This window comes from Amblyomma mixtum, chromosome 6 (genome assembly GCF_055824585.1).
Source record: "Amblyomma mixtum isolate Tamu chromosome 6, ASM5582458v1, whole genome shotgun sequence".
Taxonomy (NCBI): domain Eukaryota; kingdom Metazoa; phylum Arthropoda; class Arachnida; order Ixodida; family Ixodidae; genus Amblyomma; species Amblyomma mixtum.
In genome coordinates, this window is record NC_143017.1 from 67520650 (window position 1) to 67542650 (window position 22001).

The 22001-nt window shown below is 45.2% G+C and overlaps 1 protein-coding gene across 1 annotated transcript in view; it reads right to left on the minus strand.

Annotated features, from left to right (window-relative positions):
• LOC149339297 (uncharacterized) overlaps positions 1-22001 on the minus strand; it is a 306061-nt gene that overhangs the window by 38466 nt on the left and 245594 nt on the right. The window contains exon 2 of the mRNA XM_089550908.1: positions 15861-15953. Coding sequence (XP_089407034.1) covers positions 15861-15953 — 93 coding nt within the window. The remainder of the gene's footprint in view (positions 1-15860; positions 15954-22001) is intronic.

The following is a 22001-nucleotide window of genomic DNA, read 5'->3' on the forward strand; positions in this document are numbered from 1 at the left end:
CAAAATATTTTTGGGAAGAGTTGTTACATAGATGTCTCGAGCGAACGAAATAGCAGAGGCGCTCAGTTTTATTCTGTGATTTTCTTTTATGTTAGCTAACAGAGAAGAGCATACGAACAAGAGGTTTCCACGCTTCAGTGAAACGCTCGCAGGGAATTAACCCGTTCTTTTCAGACACCAAGCCTATATTTAAAAAAGGTTTAGTTGCCTGGACCTATGTAAATACGAGGTGCTATACCGGTTTTTCACCTAACATGTTCTGCATATTTTAAAAATTCAGGGGGCACTTTGACTGTCTAAAGTGGGTAGAGGCGGAAGCGTTTTCCGCACCACCTTCGCTGTTTCTGTGGCACTGGTGGCGTCACATGTAATTGAGTACTAATTACTAAGTGATGACAACTCACTAATTAATGGTTAATTACTGATTAATGTCTGAATACTAATTAACTGCTAATTAATGACGCCTAAGCTTCGCCTTTAGGAGTGGAACGCGACAGCGCGTTGTAGCGCTGCCAGGGAGTCCACGGAACGCCACCACCCGTTCGGCGCGATGCCTTGCGCTTTGAACGCAACGCTTTTTGAGGAAAGGAAATGGGGCTGTAATTCTCTGTCATCTCGGTGGACACCTGAGCCGCACCGTACAGGAAGGGAGGAAGTGTGAGTGAAAGAAGAAAGAGGGGCCGTAATGGAGAAAATGAAAATTGTATTTGAGGAAAGGAAATTACGCATTAACTGTCTCACATATCTGAGTAGACACTAGTCGAAAATTGTATTTGAGTAAAGGAAGTTGCGCAGTAACTGTCTCACATATTTCGGTGGACACCCGTCAAAATTCGCGCGCGGTGACGTCACGAGAATTTGGACCAATCTGAAACGCGGACAATTACGCCTTGCTCGTCGGTAAATTGGTTTCTGAGGAAAGGAAATGTATCTGTCTCTCATATCTCAGTGGACACCTAAACCTCACCGTAACGGGAAGGGAGGAAGATGGGAGTGAACGAAGACACCGTATTCACTAGACGCACCTTTGTTCATTCCAAACCATCGTGCTGGCATGGCGGAGTGGAAGCGTGCTCGACTCGCACTCCGGAGACCGGGGTTCGATTCCCAAGCTCGGCAAATTTCTTACTTGGTTTTATTTATTTATCTGGTCGGACTAGAAAGGTTAATTAGACTAATTAGTTAAGTAAACAATTAACTAAACTCAAACTTACTTGGAGCTTCACTATACGACCCCCTAATTGGTTGCATGGTTAGTAGCCAAAGTACAATGGGCCCCGATTGAAATTCGCGCACTGTGACGTGACGACTGTTTCGACCAACTGAAAAGCGTGACATTCTCTGTCGACAACTCCTGCTTACAACGATGAGGCATTAAAGGCTTCCGCCTTAAAACCAGGGTTTTGAATTAGAAGAGCGCATGTTTGAGCATAGCATTCTTATTGGCACAGCACGTCACAATACAGCTAAAACATGGTAAATGGCAGGCTGATTAACTAATATTGAACAATTACCTTTTTAAGTATGACTATTGGTTTGGTTTGGTTTATGGGGTTTAACGTCCCAAAGCGACTAAGGCTATGAGAGACGCCGTAGTAGAGGGCTCCGGAAATTTCGACCACTTGGGGTTCTTTAACGTGCACTGACATCGCACAGTACATTGGCCTCTAGAATTTCTCCTCAAAAGAAATTCTAGCCGCCGCGGCCGGGATCGAACCCGCGTCTTTTGGGTCAGCAGCCGAGTAAATATGACTATTAGTCTCCTTATTGACGGAAAGGCGTGCAGCCCACCGCAAGTGATATTCACTTGAGTTCCTAGGATTTCAAAAAACACGCGCGTGGCCCAGAAAATTTTGGCCATTACGACGAGTTACTTGCTTTGGAGGGGTTATTGTACCTGGAAACTTTTTGAAAGTGCATGCATTTGCGCTCGATGTTGGCAGAATTTGTTAGGCCACAATACCGAAGGTAACTGAGCTTTCGAGATTCTAAAAACTTACGGTGGATTACACGCCTCTCAATAAATAAGAAGATTAATATTAACATTTGAAAAGTAATTACTCAATATTATTTAATCAGTCTACTAGTTAGTACATCTTAGATGTATTTTGATGCGCTACACCGATGAGAATGCTATGCCGAGAAAAGCGCTCTTCTAACTCACGTAGCCTAATAATAAACATTTCAGAACATGTTAGGTGAAACATTTTGTACGATAAAGAACACCGCCGAACACATATGAGCAACGGGCAGATTTTAAGCGTCAAGAGCACTGCACATAATAATCTGTGTAACTGCTGGCCTTATTACTAAATGCGTACATGATGTCATGGTGCTTTTTTTTTATCCACGATGGAATCTGGGGATGATGGGTGCTGTAATGATAACAATCGATGTTCATATTATTCTGAATATTTAACACTTGGAATGCTTATTGTGCTCGCTGCCGCGACAATCAATCGGACAGACAGGAAGATGAGAACAAATGAACATAACTGAACAAAGGAAATGAGCCACAGGGGCCATACGTTTATTTGTTGCCTTGCGCCAACTTAATACAAGCGAACTGAGCGCACAAGGGGCGGGTAATTGTTCCGAGAAAATAAAGAGTTGCAAAAGGCGACCTCAGTAATTTCACTTTAAACCTTCACATACGATTAGAAATCTATAAACATTTAGTTTACCACTTGATTAATAAAATGAATGAGCATGAAAAACACAAAAAGGCTCCATTTTGTTACTTGAAGCCCAAACGACAGTGACTGCCCAAATTTTTCAAGCTTACTTTGTGTGAAACAGTATAGAAAATTCACAATCGCTAGGTCTGGCTTGCCTTAACTTTAGGTCTTGTTATTCACCCACTGCACAAAAATGTTCGCCGTCAGTGTTATCGATTTTAAATTCTCTCCCAAGCGCGCTTTGACTTTGTAACGCTACATTTTCACGCTGGCTCTTTTGAAACGCCAGGCCGCGATTTCTTCACTGCCTCTCTTTCTTTCCTCTGCACTCCGGAGAAAAGATACTGTTTGACTCACGAGAGCGGCTTCCATTGGCACACAAGTACGATTCTACATTGTCTGGCTCCGAAAGCAGTCCTACGTAATGTCGCCATAGTGGATGAACTGAAGCGCTCCCCCGCCTCCTCCCCTCCCCACCTCAAGGTCGTGAAAATCGCCAATCGATTTCTTCACTTGGTTTTTCTTTCGTCTATCTTCTGACGCAAAATTCAACGAAGATTGATAAAGTATGCATTCAACAGTGTTCAAATTTAATCTTTGTTTTCCGCAACAGTGACGATTAAATTCATACCGTATCTGAGCAGCTTATGTGTTCTCTGTTTATGTTATAAAATGGGTGAAGGTGCTTGTAACTGCCAAAAAATCAGTGCCCTAATGTCTGTACAAGGATTTGAACACAGCAGCTAACAGATACAAGATGAATTTTCTGCCACTACTACGCCAACTCCCCCCCCCCCCCCCCCCCCGTCTTTATTGCTAATAAGCGACATTAACTAAAAAAAATACTAAAGAACTACGCTGGAATTAATGCTATAAAAAATTGTGCCCTCAGGACCCTAGCTCCCTGTAGATTATTCAAAATTATATTCGTAATACCGCGCTTTCTCTTTTCTAAATTGTCTCAGAAACAGTTCACAGTCTGAGTCAGTAACGTGGAACTCCACGATTCAAAACACCGCCAGAGTTTTCATCATAACCGCGCATATTTCTGTCTTTGCCCGCTCCTATCAATCTGTAGACAAAACAGAACTGGAAAAATTTTGCATCACTAACCAATGCTTGTGGCATTAAAAATGAATGGCAGAGAAGCACGAATGATATGGGATCTAATGCATTTCATGTTGTCGTGTTGACTTTGAGCTGTACCTTGGACGCAGTAGCCGTGTTTTAAGCCTTATCCAGGAATTTTATTTTCAACTCTCTGCTGCCTTGTCGAGCTCACCAAAAGCAGGAGTTACCTCAACTCCTTTGCAGCCCAATTATTCTAGCTGGAATCACAAACTTTAGAGGCCAGTAGGAATGATCTGGGGGAAAACCTGCAACTACTTTAGTGGCAGTTTCAATGCTTAGAAATGTATCCAAAATTTTGACCACCCTTTCACTTCACGGGCGAATGCAGTTCGGTAAAAAGGCGGCTAAAAAATGCATACGCTTGGCTGCTGCCCGTGTCTGTGTCCAATCTTCACTTTTAACACCGTGCAAGAAAATCGTATTGGTCTCCCTCGAATCATGTGAAAGAGCTCTCGTGGACCTTTTGTTACTCCTTCAAAGAAAATATTTTGGGGAAGTATATTTACGAGCACCAGAATAGCTCGCAACCTTTTGAGAGATGCAGGCTTTATCTCCGTATACACACGATGACCGTTTTTCATTTACCTGTGATTTCCAGCCTCCTGTTAATTTCGGCCTTTCGACGCTATTTCTCCAGCAGAAAACGTGTTCTCCGGAAAAGATCACTTCATACTCAGCAATTAATATTGTGACATAGCAAGGAAAAGTCTCAAGAGCTGCTCAACCGGCGTGGCGAGGTATCTAGCACTGACATCCACTCATCTGTAGTGGTCGCATTCCGATGGAGGCGAATTGCTTGACACCCGTGTACTGTGCAATATCAGCGCTCGCAAAAGAAGTCCAGGTGTACGAATTTATCTGGAGCAGTCCACTACGGCGTCCTTAATAGCCTGAGCCGATTTGTGACGTTAAACCCGATACACCCAACCAAACGAACCAAGTAACCTTAACTTTCTCTATGCCGACCGACACCAGTGTATTATTCCTTGAAGTGTATTTGCCAGCAACAGACAAAAAGTTTCGAAGATCCTGAGGAGCTTTCAGTGTGACGAAAGAATCAGCTCTATGAGAACCACGTGGAGAGCCTTAGCGTTGGTTTTCATACTCCGACTTTCGGAATAAAACCGCAGCAAGGCGGAACGTTGTTTTCTAATACGCAGGAATACGTTGGTTGTCTTCAACTTCTGTAAACTGCATCAACCTGTAGTTGCGACTCCTTTCGAAAGTAGCCTTTCTCTAATAGCCTCAAGTTATCAATTAAAAGGTAATAAAGTTTACATTAATTAACTTAACTGTTTATGTTCCTTAGATTACAACCAGTTCTTGCCGCTTTACTTTTCTTCGATCCTAGAAGACGCAGCAAAGACCGAATATAAGCAGTTAAAAGCTTACCCCCCTTCCCCCCTTCCCGCCGCTCCCCCGCCAACTTCTTTTCTTTTTGAAGACAACTACTGGGCCTGCGTGCTAAGTTAAACGTCGCTTCGTGCACCCTTTTCTTGTTTTTCCATTGCAGTCTGCGTGGCTTTCAGTGTTTGCGCTTCGAGCGTGCATCGTGTTATTCAGTGTTGGGCGGCGCTAGGGAAGGACGTTTCGGAGCAAGATAAATAGAGAAACTTTTCATTTCCATGCACAAGTCTGTTACTCTAAACTTGCGGGCTTTGCGAGTGGTGGCGAAGGTAATCTAATAAATAATTTAAGTGAAAACAGAAGCAGACGGTGCTTTTTCATTCTCCCATCTCCTGTTTCCAATGTGAATACCGGTGCGATATTATTCAAAAGTATCGAGTATGAATATGAGAATACGCGTTCAATACTTGCGTCTGAAACTAAAAACCAGCCTTCTGTTAAGAACGGGGGCCTCCAACCTGGGAGGAAATTCCCGTGCGTTGTCAGCAAAGGCGCTTCAAGGAGGCGCCAGCTTGGAGCCATCATGCTCGGCGTCGCCACGTTGCAGCGCCATCAATGAAATACTCTTCCTTTGTCCGCAGGAGAAGGGGTTCGTTGACAAGCAGCCGTGGTGAGGTGGACGCTGCGTTGCCCGTCCACTCGGGGCTAATCGCGTCGTTTTATTTAAGCACTTGGGTGGTATCTGTGACAAAACCTTTTGAGTTCTATTTTTATTTCCCGTACTCAGTAAATATGTAAAATAGAGAGAGAGAAAAAAAAAAGGACGGAAAGGCAGGTAAAATAAACCCAGTAAAAACTCCCCGCCTCGAAGTCCGTCCCTCCTCGTAGCATCACAGCCTCCAGCCTTCCATGCCCAGGCCCGAGGACCTAGACATGGTCGACATGATCCAGTCGAACCAAGGGCCCACATCTAACAACGGAAAGAAAAAAAAATGTATGAAGCAAAGAATATGCAGGAGTACATTATAAAGCGCCAGTTTTTTTGCTTGCAGACAAGGCTTGTCAAGGTTGCCCGACTGCGACACAACACAGTGGCTGCGTAAAGACGGCCATGCGGTAGCGATTAACCTTTTTTTATCGTGCGTAGGCACTTGCTGTGCGTCCGATTTCGCAGTTCCTCACTTACTCCAGCCAGAGAGAACAGTGCACGCAGTGCACAATATGCACTGCGCCTCACGGGACTTATGTCGAAAACATGACGCGAAAAGGAAGTAATAAAACGGCTGGGATAGCGTCCCAGGATGTTGAACCTTGAAGCGCTGTCTAATAAAACATTTTCGTGGCACTTATGACAGATGCAGTTTCTAGCACTTCTTACTCAACTTCACACTTGCCCGTGCGCTTGTGTCGCTTACGTGATGTGATACGTGAAAGCAGCTGAAAACGGAGAGAAGGAGGACCTCTGTATGAGACAACATGGCAGCATCCATTCGCTAGCAATATGTGAAGATCATATGCTAACGGAATATGCGTGTGATTCGCCCGTCATCCTAGGCGATAAAATGTTTGCACCGAACACTGTTTAAACCCTGTTTCAACACTGTTTCAGCCAATGAGATTTTTGATCGAATGATACTTATCGCATGAAGGCTTGCTGAGACATTAGTCAACAAATGTTTAGTACTATGGTATGCTTAAACAAAAAAAGTGATATTTTGAATGAACGCATGTGCTCTTCGATAAATGATTCCATGTTCGAAGCTCATTACTTGTATTGGGATCAAAATAAAAAAAAAACTGATTTTCGCACACGTCTAATCCCAAAGTATCATCAATGCTAGAATACTCTGTTCGAGAATACCTCCCAGCATCGTATTCAAAGAGCTCAAGAATACTTCGATGTTATCGGAAAAGAGAAACCGACTAATCGTGCGGTGACGCAGAAGCTATTGTACCGCCGCATCTTTTCGTGCACGTTCATAACACTTTTCTTGTTACTACGAGGATGTATGCCATACTCCGACCATCGATTATTTGGGTACAGTCATTAAGTTTCTATTCGCAAAGTGCACGCAGGAAGGTTGTGTACAGCACTGCGAGACGTGACTCGTAAAACAAACGCTAATATCCTCGTATGACTGCACAAATTGCGGGAGAGCTGCAGAATCACTTATCGTACATAAACGAGATACAGGCCATAGCGCTAGTAATACAGCGTGTTCTATACGAGCAGCACTCCACCGTAGCCCGCCGGCATAGAGCAGTTACACAAGGCACTCCTGAGCACAACGACATCTACCGACACTAGAAGCGATGCATTCAGCGATCAGCAGAGCCCCGTCTGCTGACTCCACCCGCATAAAACGACAGGGGTATATATATACGGCTCATCTTCCGCGGGCATGCGCAACTTGATGCCTCAAGTTGCGTCAAAAGGCGCCATCGCTCGTCCACAATCAAACGTGAGCTCCATTACGCTCTCTGCCCATCGACACGGCAGGCACCGGATCGGTCCAGTCGTTATCGAACAGAGCAAGAGAGGGGACGCCAATGGTTACGTAACGTCCATTACGCTTCTACGGGCCGAATGATTGAAAGCGGCGAGAATCAGCAAGTAACCAGCTTTGTTTAACATTGGCCCGCACGCAAGCGCCGGAGTAGAGGCCTGGCTTCCTGATGGCTCAGGGCGTAATGGTGACCGCCATTTCGAGGATGCACAGTGCATCGCTTCTGCGGTATCATTCAGTCACGTCGCAGTTTCGCTCGCCTCAAGGAACTGGCGCGGCTTTACAGCTCACGCTCCGTGCTCAATTTTACCCTTTTCTCGGCGGATTTATGGATCGTTAATGTCTGTCCGGCATCCGCAAAAACGGGCCACGGAGATTCCACGGATGCGCCACATAAATCTCCCATATATAGCCAGCTTCGCGAAACAGTTAAAGAGTCGGCTCTTTTCCTCTTTGCAGCGTCGCTCGCATGCTCTGTTTCTGAGCATCGAGCTCTTTTATTCACGGAGTGCCTCCGGGGGTACGGCGATGCGGCTCTAGGTGAAGCCATGCAGCGCTAGGCGTTTTTCGTCGCTGCGAGCCGGGATGCGGGAACGAGAGCGGGACGGGAGCTTCGATTCGCGACCGGGCCTTTTATGGCCCTGTGCGCTGCGTTGTCACTGAGACAGTTGAGGGTTTCGCTTGCGCTTCATTTGTAACGGACGCACCGTTTTCGCGCCCGTATCGCTTGCTCCCGCCGGACTTTGTTCTGCGTCATAGGCATCCGCAATGGCGCGGGAAGAACTCGGATGCGCGCTTGGCGCACTTTTTTTCTTTTTTGGTGTTGTTGAATGGAAAACTTTGGTTCTGCTCAAAGAACGCTCGAATTGACCGCGATTTTTCAGGAGTCTACGAGCGGACCGAAAAGGCGAGAACGGAAGTATAGCTAAAAAAATTTCTTGGCCCTTTCTGTACGCCATATTAGAGGAATTATTGGTAATTTTTTTTTCATCAGACTGTTAAACCTGTTTAGCCTGTGCGCAGTTTCTTATATTTTGAGTGTCTTAGTTTGAATCCAAACTTACGAATCACGACCGTCCCACGCACGCTGTACTGAAAAACGTGGACTTGAGATTCTTTTTCACCGGTGCATGAATGCGTGCGTGTGTTCGCTCCTTCTGTCCGCCCGTCTGTTCGTTCGCTCATTCGCGCCCGTGTGCGTGCATGTACGTACAAGAGGAGGGACGACGAACAACAATTTTCCGTCCAAACCAAGTTAGGAGGAACCTGTTCCATATTGTAGGGAGTTACGAATGGGTGCTTGGCTTTAAACCATCCATGTTACGAAAAGTTCCTTCAACGACGTGGAAGTAGCCTCGCACTCAAAAAATCAAACAAACAAACAATAGCCTCCTGAAGTGCGTTCTTACCGACAAACTTCAGGTTGACCAAGGGCCAAAAATTGTCACTCTAATACCGACAAACATTTTGCACTAAACTAAAGTGCTTCAGCATGGCCCAGCGATGTCGATGTGTTTTGGTAGACCAAAAGAAAGAATGGCCAGTATTCCTATAGACAACACCTTTGTTCAATATTTATTGAGTTCAGTACCACTGATAAAAGAAAAAAAACAACTTTCAGAACAACTTAAGTCATCTCAGTCCAACATATTTTTAACTGAAAAGACGAAAGGAAAGTCGAGTGCTGTTCAAGTGTCTTCAAAGGCAGTAAGAGCTTCCACGCCTGTTACAGGTGCAATTGTTTAGCAACTATATAAAAAAAACGCAAGTTTAGAACATTTTGAGCTTAGCCGCCGTTGTAATTTTAAATATTTCAACATGTCTTGCCACGTAAACACAGTTTGCTCTCTTCTACTAACGCACAGTAAGTTTTTTCTAAAGCAAAGTAATTTTTTTTTTTGAAGTAGGTACTTCCTGACCGTAAATCTAAACGGCCGCATGTTATGCCCTCATCGTCATATTGAAAGGGAACTGTGGCGTTTCCGGACAAGAAGTGTCTCCTCGCTCTTGAATAGTTGTAATCTCACATCTCACTATTCATGGTTACGGAGACAGCAAGAAACGCTTACCAGTATTGCTTAATTTTGTCTAAACCATTAAGCCAATGCATAAATCGTAAAACCAATATTCACACATCAATGTTATGAAGTTTTGCAATCTTGCGGGTACGCGAAAGTCCATTACCTCAACGAGCCGGCCGATTCCATGCATACATAATTCCGTCTTGATGGGCTCATTCCGTGTGAAGTCAGTCGACTAAATCTATATGTTCTTCAAAATCCTAGAAAAATAAAATGAACGTTAGTAACCCAACTCTTGCTCACTGAATAGCTTCAACACTGACCACAGCAGACGAAACTTGAAGCGAATGAAGCATCACGAGAGGAACATTCTTTCAAGGGGTGCCATTCGATCCGTCGGAAAAACAGCAAAACTTGCGCGTCTGAAGAATCGCCACTGGCAACAAAATCTGCCGCGCCAGCGTCGAGCGTCTTGAGATTCGACTATTGGCGATTCTCTCTTCGCTGAGCGTGTACACGACGCAGGGCATTCATCATTCGTGCTGAACGGCGCCCCGCCGCGTTCTTTTGTGCGGACGTAACATCGAGGACGCCCCCCATCTTGCTTCTCAAGTGTTCCGAGAACTTCGGACACAACTTTCGGCTTATGTAGAATTACCAGATTTTGTTCGAGCTCATTTTTTGCTGCTAACATTCACCATGTCTGCTTTCTCTGTTCAATCGCATTATTGCGTTTTTGACAACTTTCCCGAGTGCACAGGGAATAGGTTAGCCGCGATGCCGGTTTGCCGTCCAGCTGCGTCGCTCCTCAGAACGACTGTTCACTGTTTGCTCTGTTCATACTGTTAACGCCTGTGGGGACGAGGGTGCAGCTTTAGGGTTCATCACGCGGGCGATGTGTAGTGATAAAGGAAGCCAGAGAACGGAGCATCCCAGCTCACCCCTAGGAAGGAAGGAAGGAAGGAAGGAAGGAAGGAAGGAAGGAAGGAAGGGGAAGGAAGGAAGGAAGGAAGGAAGGAAGGAAGGAAGGAAGGAAGGAAGGAAGGAAGGAAGGAAGGAAGGAAGGAAGGAAGGAAGGAAGGAAGGAAGGAAGGAAGGAAGGAAGGAAGGAAGGAAGGAAGGAAGGAAGGAAGGAAGGAAGGAAGGAAGGAAGGAAGGAAGGAAGGAAGGAAGGAAGGAAGGAAGGAAGGAAGGAAGGAAGGAAGGAAGGAAGGAAGGAAGGAAGGAAGGAAGGAAGGAAGGAAGGAAGGAAGGAAGGAAGGAAGGAAGGAAGGAAGGAAGGAAGGAAGGAAGGAAGGAAGGAAGGAAGTGTGTGATGAGGAAGTGCGGTGACTGTTGTACCCGACAAGTCGGGCACGTGTGTTTCGTGTCCGGGTAAGCCCCATGTGCTTGATAAGGGGAACTCCAGGGAGGTTCAAAATTTTCAAGCCCTGCCATATCGGCTTCTGCAAAGCAGCACTCACATGACAGAATTAATTCTGAGCAGGTTAACTGAAAACGTAACCGCGCAAACGCTTCCACGACTTCATACTAGTGCAGGTGCCGTGTCACTTCAGACCGGACATCTTTTCCCTCAAGAGCTGTTCCGCCAAATGAGCTTCCGCGCAATCCGGCTGACGTCAAAGGCGCCCCTCTGATCCCACGCATTCTCCACGGAATCATTGCTTTCATCTGCGGATGCACAAAAGTGTAGACAGAGAACAATTGCCCCCAAAGTCTCACGGAGCCCCAAATGTGCGTATTACATTTGTGGGCACAGGGGGGTGGTCGCGCCGGTTTCCTCCATGCTCTCAACTAATACTATGAGCCTTAATGTTTGCCTAACTGCTTATCTGCTATGTGACTTTGCGCGTACAGCCTCCTCTCACTGATTTCGGGCCTACGGCATTCGGTAATGCTCTCGCTTAATTGATGCAACGTGGTACCGCTTTATTCAATGCCCTTCAGTGGCGTGCGCGTGTAACGTCTTACATTCTAGCGACGCCGAGAGAAAACTCCTGAAAAACGAACAAAAAGAAACGGCACCTCTGGAAAAAGTTGGTTTTTAATCATTTACGAGAAAGCATTCGACTCAGTAGCAACCTCAGCAGTCATGCAGGCATTGAGGAATCAGGGCGTAGAGGAGTGTTATGTGAAAATATTGGAAGATATTTACAACGATTGCACAGCTACCATAGTTCTCCATAAAGTCAGCAATAAAATTCCAATAAGGAAAGGTGTCAGGCAGGGAGACATCATCTCGCCTATGCTATTCACTGCCTGTTTACAGGAGGTATTTCGGGGCCTGAAATGGGAACAGTTGGAAATAAGAGCTAAGGGAGAATACCGAAGTAATTTGCGATTCGCCGATGACATTGCCTTGCTAAGTCACTCAGGACAAGAACTGCAAAGCATGATCAATGAATTACACAGGCAGAGCAGAACGGTGTGGCTAAAAATTAACATGCAGAAAACCAAAGTAATGTTCAACAGCCTAGCAAGGGAACAGCAGTTCGCAGTTGGTAGCCAGGTGCTGGAAGTAGTAAGAGAATGTGTCTATTTAGGGCAGGTAGTGACAGCTGATCCAGATCATGAGAGGGAAATAACTAGAAGAATAAGAATGGGGTGGAGCGCATATGGCAGATTATCTCAGATCAGGAATGGCAGTTTATCAATATCCCTCAAGAAAAACGTATACAACAGGTGTATTTTACCGGCACTCACCTATGGGGCAGAAACGTGGAGGCTAACAAAGAGGGTTCAGCTTAAGTTAAGGACAACGCAGCGAGCTTTGGAAACAAAAATGATAGGTGTAACGTTAAGAGATCGGAAGCGGGCGGAGTGGGTGAGGGAACAAAAGCGCGTTAATGATATCCTACTTGAAATCAAGAGGAAGAAGTGGGCTTGGGCAGGGCATGCAATGCGAAGACAAGATAACCGCTGGTCCTTAAGGGTAACGGAGTAGATTCCAAGAGAAGGCAAACGTAGCAGGGGGCGGCAGAAAATTAGGTGGGCGGATGAGATTAAGAAATTTGCGGGAATATGGTGGCCGCGGCTGGCGAAGGACAGGGTTGATTGGAGAGACATGGGAGAGGCCTTTGCCCTCCAGTGGGCGTAGTCAGGCTGATGATGATGATGATGACTGAGAAGCAAGATGACATCAAGATTATAAAACTGACAGGGTGGTCCACTCTGTGGTGAATACTCGAGTTTTGTGCTGCGCTCTTCGGAACGCTCGTGCTTTCTACACAGCCGCGTATTGAAGCAAAGCGGCGCAGGCGCAGAATGACCTGGAAGTGGTGGTTTGCGTCGTCTGCCACTTCGCTTTTATGCGTGGCTGGAACGGTCGCACTGACACTCCGAAGAGCGCAGCCCTACACTCGCGTGTTCACCTTAAGTATGCATCCCCGTTGAGATGACGATAAAACATTAATGCAGTTTATAGTGGCTTGCATTTCCCCGGATAAAAAAAAAAGGTTCTTTGGAGTTCTTTAAAGTCTGAACGATTCGTCTAAGCTTCAGGTGATCCCTGCGTTCCAAACATAAAGCCGCTGCAGTGTTTACAAAGCTTCTATGCAGTACCGAGTGAAGTCCAATTAATTTTTTTCGATATTGCTAACTAACGAGACAGCGTAAGGAAGTTACATTAGCTGCCATTAGCTTTAATTGGGTTGAGAAGTAAGCCTGTGCAAACAACAAATTTTTCGGGCGTCCGTCAAAGTGACATTTTTCAGGAGTTTGCTTTTCAGTCACTTAAGCAAGCGATGGGAGTCACGTTAGAAAATAGAGTGCTGATTCGCAAGACCAATAAGCGTTAAAATACATTTTTCTTTTACAGGCACGCAAAATAAATTTATGGAATTAATGTTTTTTATTTCGGTTGTTAATTTCACTTATTAATAGGGCGCTTATGGCTACATACTACTGCATCTACTGAAAAAAAAGAACAGAATCGTTATGAAAATAGCAGTTTTTATCCGGCTATTGCTGTAAACTTTGAAAACTTTTGATCTTCATTGAACTGAAGCACGTTTCTTCCCGAAAGGTGCAGCAGTTGTTAATGACAAGCACACATCCCCACAAAAAGCACTGAGGTGAAATCTTGATCTAAAGCATATAGTTACTTTTTGATCGTGTGTAGGTATGAAAGAACAAACGCCATAACCAACAGCAGCCAGGTCACCCGTAAAATTACATGCCAGTGCAAGTAATAATACGAGTGAAAGAAATAGAAACTAACGGGTACAGAAGGCGCCTTGTTTAATTGCTTGGTGATCCTTCCTGCACTCACTCGCAGGTTTCGCACAGTATTCTTTCCTTTGCATTCGTCCTACGTTCATATCCTCTGCTGTTTCTTTTAGATTCATTCCTGTCATCACCACCTGGAGTCGCGAACGTTGCTCATCGCACAGCTAACCTCCTCAGTATCAAATAGAGATCCCCATCTTCGCTTCTCCTCGCCATCAATAAAGTATGCAAACCAATTACAAGCACTCCGCTCTCGGCTCTTCGCCATCGAACGATATTAGGCTAAAAAGCTGAGAGAGCGATGAACTTTAGCCTTAGCTCTCAGAAGGCCAACTGTCTAGCTGTTCGGTTCACTAGGAAGACACGAGAGCGAGTATTATAAAATAAAAAAACGCGGGTTCGACTCCTAGCACCGGGGCTCACTGTTTATTTCGCGTGTTTAGCCGAAATACGGGCAGAGCAACACGCCGCACATTTCAATAAAGTGCCACTCTGTAGCGCTTTATCTGTCCGCGTATCCTAGCCCGCGTAAGTGAAAGAATGAGAACAAGTAAAGGGATTCAGATCTTGAGCTAGTGTCGTTGACAGCAGGGGCTCTGTTGCGCCGTCGCTGTCCACCCGACTGGCACAGGCCCGGACCTGGGCTTCCTCGATGCTGAGCACGTTCGCGCGGTGTCGAGAAAAGCACCGCCCCCGGACGACACGCGTCAAGTTCGCGCTTCGGTTCTCTTAGTTTCGTTTTCGTTTACTTCGCGCAGAGAGTTTTCCTTCCTTGATCTTTGTTTTATGGCTGTGACAGCCGACCAGATACATACCGAAGAGGGTACGCGAACGGTGACGCGCGAAAGTCGAGCAGTAGAAGATAAATCTGGCTCTCCTGAAGTGAAAATATCACAACGAAAAAAAAAAATGGAGACGTGCGCTTTAGAGCGTGTCTGCGTTGCACATGCTGTACTCTTCACCAGCCTTAAGTCCGGAAACGCCCCGATGCCACTCTTGGCTGACGCTCGAATCGTTTTATGCGATTTGACGAATGACAGTTGCCCAAAAAGATGCCTGTCATACTTTGAGGCATTAATGCGTGTCCAACAGGCCATCAAAATTCTTCATGTATAGATAGCCTCTGGCTCGGTTACTTTCGTTTTGTTATTGTTCTTATTTAACCCGTATTGTACAGTCTTTGGTTCAAGAGATGCTCCAGCCTTTTGACTCTCTCAATCACTAGTGGGCCGTCAGTTGTTCCGGTCGCGAGAGTTTGTTTTGCTCCCAGGGCTCTCCGCGTTCCATCTGCAAAGTCGATGCGATGGGGAAGGCAGGCAGAGTCATGCGAAAACGTCGATTTCCGAGCTTTGGGGAGCCGACAATGGAAGGCATCGCGGGATGGCTGGAGCGCGCCAGCGAGCGTGCCTGATGACAACGACAGACACCGCACGAAAAGAATGCGGTCTCTTGCCGACGCAATAATGCGCACGCTCCGTGTGACAGCCCCGACGTACAGACATCACGCAGGAGCTGTCGGAAGGAAATAAAAGTGAAAGGAGTGGAGACACGGAGAAGACAGCCGGCTGCGCGCGCACAGGACGCGAGAGCGAGGTTTTCCTTTAGGGCTAGTGTCTCGTAGCTAGTCTCAAATTCGATACAGCGTAGTAGGAGCATCAGCCCCGGCCGCGCATCAAATGAACACGAGGGTGGCGTTCAAATCTGCATCGCCGCATCAAGGCGCTGCGCTTGCTGTTCTGCTTTGTTTTCTAGTACGTAAGAGACTCCTGGTACGGCCTTGAAGAGAGCTTGCTCAATCGTAGATGCGTCGTGCGCAGTGTGCTCGTTAACGTGCACTCAGCAAGACGCTCTCTCTAGGAACCCTCAGCCTCTTACTACACTCCGACGAGAAAGGGTTGAGGCTCTGACAGCGCTGCACGCTAAAGAGCGAGACGGACGAAGCAGTGTACCTTTCTTTGTGTGCCTGCTCCGGTAGGCGTGGGGTGGTTCTTCCTTTGTGGCGGTGGGCGCCGACGAAGCCGCAGGCACCGAGGTCGTCAGGCCTGCGGGAACAAAGGACAATGGGGAGAGGGAGGGGGGAAGAAGAAAGGGAGAATGCTGTCATCAGCGTCGTCAAGTGGCGAGGCCGCGAACGAGAAAGAGAAAAGGCGCGGACACGATGGGCGCGGGTGCGGCGAAGAGCGGCAACCCGGCGCTTCCCAACAAACTCGCACAATGGTGAGCGCGCCAGCACTGAGGACAGAAGAGGACATCTTGATCTTCTCAATCCGGAGTCTCTCTCTGGTGGCCGCTCTGCTCTGCGGACGCGTGCGATTCGGCTGTTGGCGTCGCGTCCCGGATAGCTTGCTATTTGGGGCAGATATTTATAGCGAAGTGCTGATGTCTCGATAGCCGCGCTGGCTTTTGCCGTGAATGAGAGTTCATGATCGAGTGTAGGGGTGACAGAATGTGTCATGAAATAGAAAATAAGGCATATAGCAAAGCATGTCTTCTAAACTTTCTTGTATTTTCGCTAGCTTCAGCGCAGAACATCGATTGCGAAGGCCTGTTGGTTGCTGTCACTAGACATGTGGGGCACTTCACTGTCGGATCTTTGTATAGGCACTGACAATGATGAACTAGTGCTAAGGCAGATAATTTTTTATATTTAGGAAAATTGCTTGTATGCTGTATACTACTGACGTATTCATTGTCTATATTTTAAGAGGTCGACAAAGTAAGGATATGTATGTATACAGCAGACGCATTTCAAAACCATGAAAAAAGTCTGTCATTGTAAAATCGGCAAAATCATAAAAAATAAAGCAGCGACTAAACTTAGTTCTGTAATTGCGTAGGGAGACTAAGGCTGGTAGACTGAGGCAGGATACACGTCTTTTGTTGAAGGCGGATTTAGAAAATATAGATTTCTGGTGGTAAATTTACAAATCTGGTCATACTTCAAATCTTTTTTACGATATGTCTCCAAAGACAAAAAGACTTTGTTTTTTTTAATGTGTTGTCTAATTACTAATCCTGAACTTGCTCAAATATTTTACAGAAACCAATTCCAGTAAACAACCAGCCAGTTGATCAATAGGCGCGAACGAAGTGAGTAAATTGAATGGTCGAATTTTTCGCGTTCAAAACTGGTACAATTGAGAGATCCTATGTAAACTCTCTCCGCACTGTCATAGTTATCACCTGTGTCCTTTTTTTTTTGAAAATCTTGAAAATGCTGTCATTTGTTAGATTAGCATTCTTTATCCCCTTCTCGAGTTGCGTGATCGACAGGGATTTAAATAATTAGTACGATACTTTGAGCATCGGTTGACACCTGTCCTCTCGTTATATATGTATAACGGTTAAGCAACATTGCGCATGCATTGCATGCGCTTGGGCTTATTACGCAGGCAGCCGAGCATTACGCTGAGCTTACGTAGGCGCTTGCATCAGGTAGGCGCTTGGGCTGTTTTGTAATGCTTTTTTTTCATGAGGGCATACTCTAGAAACAGCCTCACTTTTCTAACATGAAATTTAGCAAAAGTAATAATTGAAACTCATCAAATTTAGATGCACCCATGGGATGCTGAGTGAGCTGATTTAGCTAGCTTTTTCGTAACAAATTTCAATAAAACTCTGCCACTAGCACTGCAGCACTAGGACATTGCTCAAGGTGAAGCAATCGATGCGAACAAATGCAAGAGCAGCAGAGAAACTTTCCATAACAGCAAGTGAGTAAAGTTAGCTACAAACTAGCGAATAACCTTCACTGGCCCCCCGGCATCTTTGACTCGTTCCACAAATTACTTTCGGCTCCGAATGCCCACAAGGCCCGCGTACCGAGAAAATGAGAAGCCTGGTGGCGCATCGATTCGGGGCGCCCCTGACGTAACTGGGTCCCTCTGTGGGCGGTCGGCGAAGACAATATGAGTCCCCGGGAAACACGGCGACGGACCATCCTCCATTTGCAATTCGACCCTCCCCGAGCTCTTCGCGGAAGATGTATTCTTATGCAAAGCGCTCGGAACCCCTGTAGTGCGTCCGAGCAGATGCTGCGCCAGCGTAAGGCGCCGACGTGCCTGTTAAGTTTGCCTCCGGTGTGTGGATATTAGTTTGGTCGTTCCACCAACAGGGTCCTCCCGGACAACGCTTCCAGGAACTAAGAAGAAATAAAACCGAAAAAGGAGACGAAGGGTACGGGAAAAATAAAGAGCGTTGCGGGAAAGGGAATGGTTAGGAGAGGGAGGGGGCGCTGCATAAACGTCAAACTCAGCCGAAAGCAGAGCGCGATGCGACGACGCAAATTTCTCCGGCGAGAATTTCTCATCTTGTCGTTCGCCTTGTCGAGTCGCGTAGCTCTGACAAAACCTTAAAAGGGCCGTACTTGTTCGTCATTTTTTTGCATCTTATTGTTTTTTTTTTTGCGTACGGAAATCTCGGCACAGGAGAAGAAAGGCATTTCAAACGCTCGCGTGACCGGAACCAGGACGTCCGCTTTTGTGGGTCCATGGAGATTCTCGTTCGCGGATTTCACGCGTGCCTTTGCAGGCTCGCATTGGTCTATTTGCTTGGTTTTTAAAACAAGGCTGCCTGTCCGTATTCATTTTTTGCGCCAACGTACGAGCTCACTGCAAGACGGATGTCTAGAATGGAGGTGATGAGGATTCAACTTGCGCCCGTCAACGCTCGCGCTTGAAATGGTTATGGGGTGTCCGATGTGAAAGGGGGAAAAATGCCATAAAAATGCCATAAAAAAGCCACAAACAGCGATAAGAAATGACACATTCAAAAGCTATTCACTGTATGAAACGAGGTGAGATGATGAAAAAGATTTTTTGAGGAATACTTGGTAGCACTAGGCGACAGGTTTGCAAACGGAGTATGACAAAGAGGTCGAGTACAATGATATCGCCCTTTTCGACATGCATCTTTTCTGAAGCCTACCACAATACAGGGTGTTTCACCTAAGACTTTCTGCAATTTTTAAAAATAAGCTATTTGAATTAGATGCGCGATTTTTCTGGCATAGCATTGTCAGTGGTGTAGTACATCATAATGCAGCTAAGACGTGCTAACTAGCAGGCTTGTTAACCAATATTTAATAGTTAACTTTTAAACTATTACAGTTGGGCTCCTTAATTATTGAGAGGCATGTAGCCCACCGTAAGTAATACCCATATCCGTTTTTAGAATTTCGAGAACGCGGTTACCCTTGGCTCTGTGGCCCAACAAATTTCGCCTACATCGCGCCAAAATACATGCGGTTTGAGAAGCTTGCAGGCAAAGCAACCTCTCCAGTGAGCCTAACTCGTCGAGATAGCCAAAATTTGTTGGGCCACAGCGCCGAAGATAATCGCGTTCTCGAAATTCTAAAAATGGATAAGGGTATTACTTGCGGTGGGCTAAATGCCTCTCAATAATTAAGGAGCCCAACTGTAATAGTTTAAAAGTTAACTATTAAATATTTGTTAACAAGCCTGCTAGTTAGCACGTCTTAGCTGCATTATGATGTACTACACCACTGACAATGCTATGCCAGAAAAAGCGCGCATCTAATTCAAATAGCTTATTTTTAAAAATTGCAGAAAGTCTTAGGGGAAACACCCTGTATACCGGCCGGTAGTAGCCTGCGCTTTAGACAAGCACTTGTTTGTATTTTCATTTGCCTGTATCTCTACTTTTCTTTGTCTTTTTGAAGCATAAATGCTGAAAGGCTCATCAACAGACACTGAAATTGTATCTATTACTGACACCAATAATTTTCGCAAAGCTTTGGCTGGTGTTGTATAAACTCTGTCGATTTTGTTCTGCACTAATGTATTTTTTGTCTTAGATAACATTGTATACACCGGATTAATCTTTTATGTACCCGTTTCCTTTTTCTGCATTGTTTTGTTCTATATTTTCTGCCCACTCCCTTCTGCAATGCCTGCGAGGCCCTGAGGGAAATAAATAAATAAATAAATAAATAAATAAATAAATAAATAAATAAATAAATAAATAAATAAATAAATAAATAAATAAATAAATAAATAAATAAATAAATAAATAAATAAATAAATAAATAAATAAATAAATAAATAAATAAATAAATAAATAAATAAATAAATAAAATTACCAGAGAAGAATCAAGAATGAAACTCGGGAAAAGAAGCCTCCTTTACGCCAGATGATTCAAGTAGCCATGCTTTTTTTTGCAAGTTTCCTTAGCCGTGGCTTTTAGATTCTCGTTCTTACGAGACCTGAGGCTTTCAGACAATATTGCAGTTTAAAAAACGAAAAGTATGTTCTACGAATGAAAAATGAGTACAGTGCACATACAACAAAATGATGTAGATAACCTCTTGGACATGCTATCTTCCCCGTAGCTTCTAGATAAATAAACTGTGTCTCAAGAAAACGTCCGCCTCGTGCCCAACGCCATGAGGCAACGATAATTGGCAACAAAATAACGTATCGGAGACGCGCCCACATTCATTACAGGGTATATTTTTTTTTTCGTGGTGCGAGCGGACGCTGCAGTCGGGAAAATGAAACTGGTGTGAATGGTACCTGCCAGCAGATAACAATGGAGCTCCAACAACTGAAGTCTAGGCACTGCTTATGACGTCAATATATGCTAATAGTTCAGTGTCATAGTTCAGCGGCATCACAGGATGTAAAGATGAAATGGGGAGTGTTATTCAAATGAGTTATTAGTAACGTAATTCTGGACGATGAATGATTGTAAATTGCACCTCTGATAAAGTGCTTTACCGTCTAGTATGTGTGCTTGCTTTCAGTCACCAGTTGTAAATTTAATCATTTCGTACTTATCCTTATTCACAAGAGCCAAATCTTTCATATTTTTTTCTTTTGTATAGATTTTCTCCTACTGTTCTAGTAATTAATAGCTTTACATGAAATCTAGCCGAACGTATAACAAAAAAAAAATAGTTTTATTACAATGTAAGTACTTCAAGTGTGAACACACTGAGGGTCTAGACGAACCTCAAGCGCAAAATAATTTGCACTTTTTTTCCTATGGCGCAACATTTGGTGGGAAAGCAGCACCTGTCAACATCTGGGTGAGTGCAAGCAAAGCGTATGCTTCTTAAATTGTGTCCGAAAACGGGCTCTAGGATATTCTCGAAGCTCATCCACGGGAAACCCCCAACTGCTACTGAAGTCTCTGCTTAATGTGTTACTTCGAGCTACGTTTTTATGTAGCCGACTTCAACATGGATGATATTCACTGCAGCACCCGAGCAGTGATCAACTCACTCAAGAGCCACTAGGCATACAAAACCGGTTAGTAGTCGACATCAACTGGTTACATTCTGCGAGTGGGGTTGCACTTTACGGCCGTTCTTTAGCGGCTCCCTGGCCACTGCCGCATGATATTAGGCAACGTCCCCACTAGTAATCCGAATATATCACCGTTCGTTTCTTTAAGAATCACCAGGCGAGGTCTGTGGCCGCTATTACGAGGCCACGAGCGCCAGGAAAAGTGCCCTGAGTAATGTTATACACCGCGACAACTCGGCCGCTTTGCATGCGGGATCTGCATTGAGACTTTCGCATCTCGCATAGCTTTGAGGGGCGCAGTCACGCTTGTCGACACCCAGTTCACCCCAATGGAGCTGACAGCAGCCACATTCCATTTCATCATCAACAGCCTAACTACTCCCACCGCAGGATGAAAGCTTATCTCATATCCCTCCAATTAACCCAATCCTCTGCTAGCTGCAGCAAGCTGCAGCCACCTTGTCCTAGCAAACATCCTAATCCTGTACCTCATCTTACTTTCTGGCACACCCTGCTGCGCTTGTCTTCGCTTGGAATCAACTCCATTACCCTAAATGACAATCAGTTATCTTGCGTTTACTTTACATGCCCTATCCACAACCATGTTCTTTATTTCGACTAGGATATCATTAACTCGATTTTTTTCTCTGACACACTGTACTCTCTTCCTGTCTTGTAATGTTACCCCTGCCATTTTTCTTTCCATAGTTTGATTTTGTTTGATTTGATTTTTTTGTTTCCTTTCTGATACAGAAAGAAAACAAATATAGTCGCTGAGCTCTCCCCAGCTAAAGCTTCACCCTTTACCTTACCCTCCACGT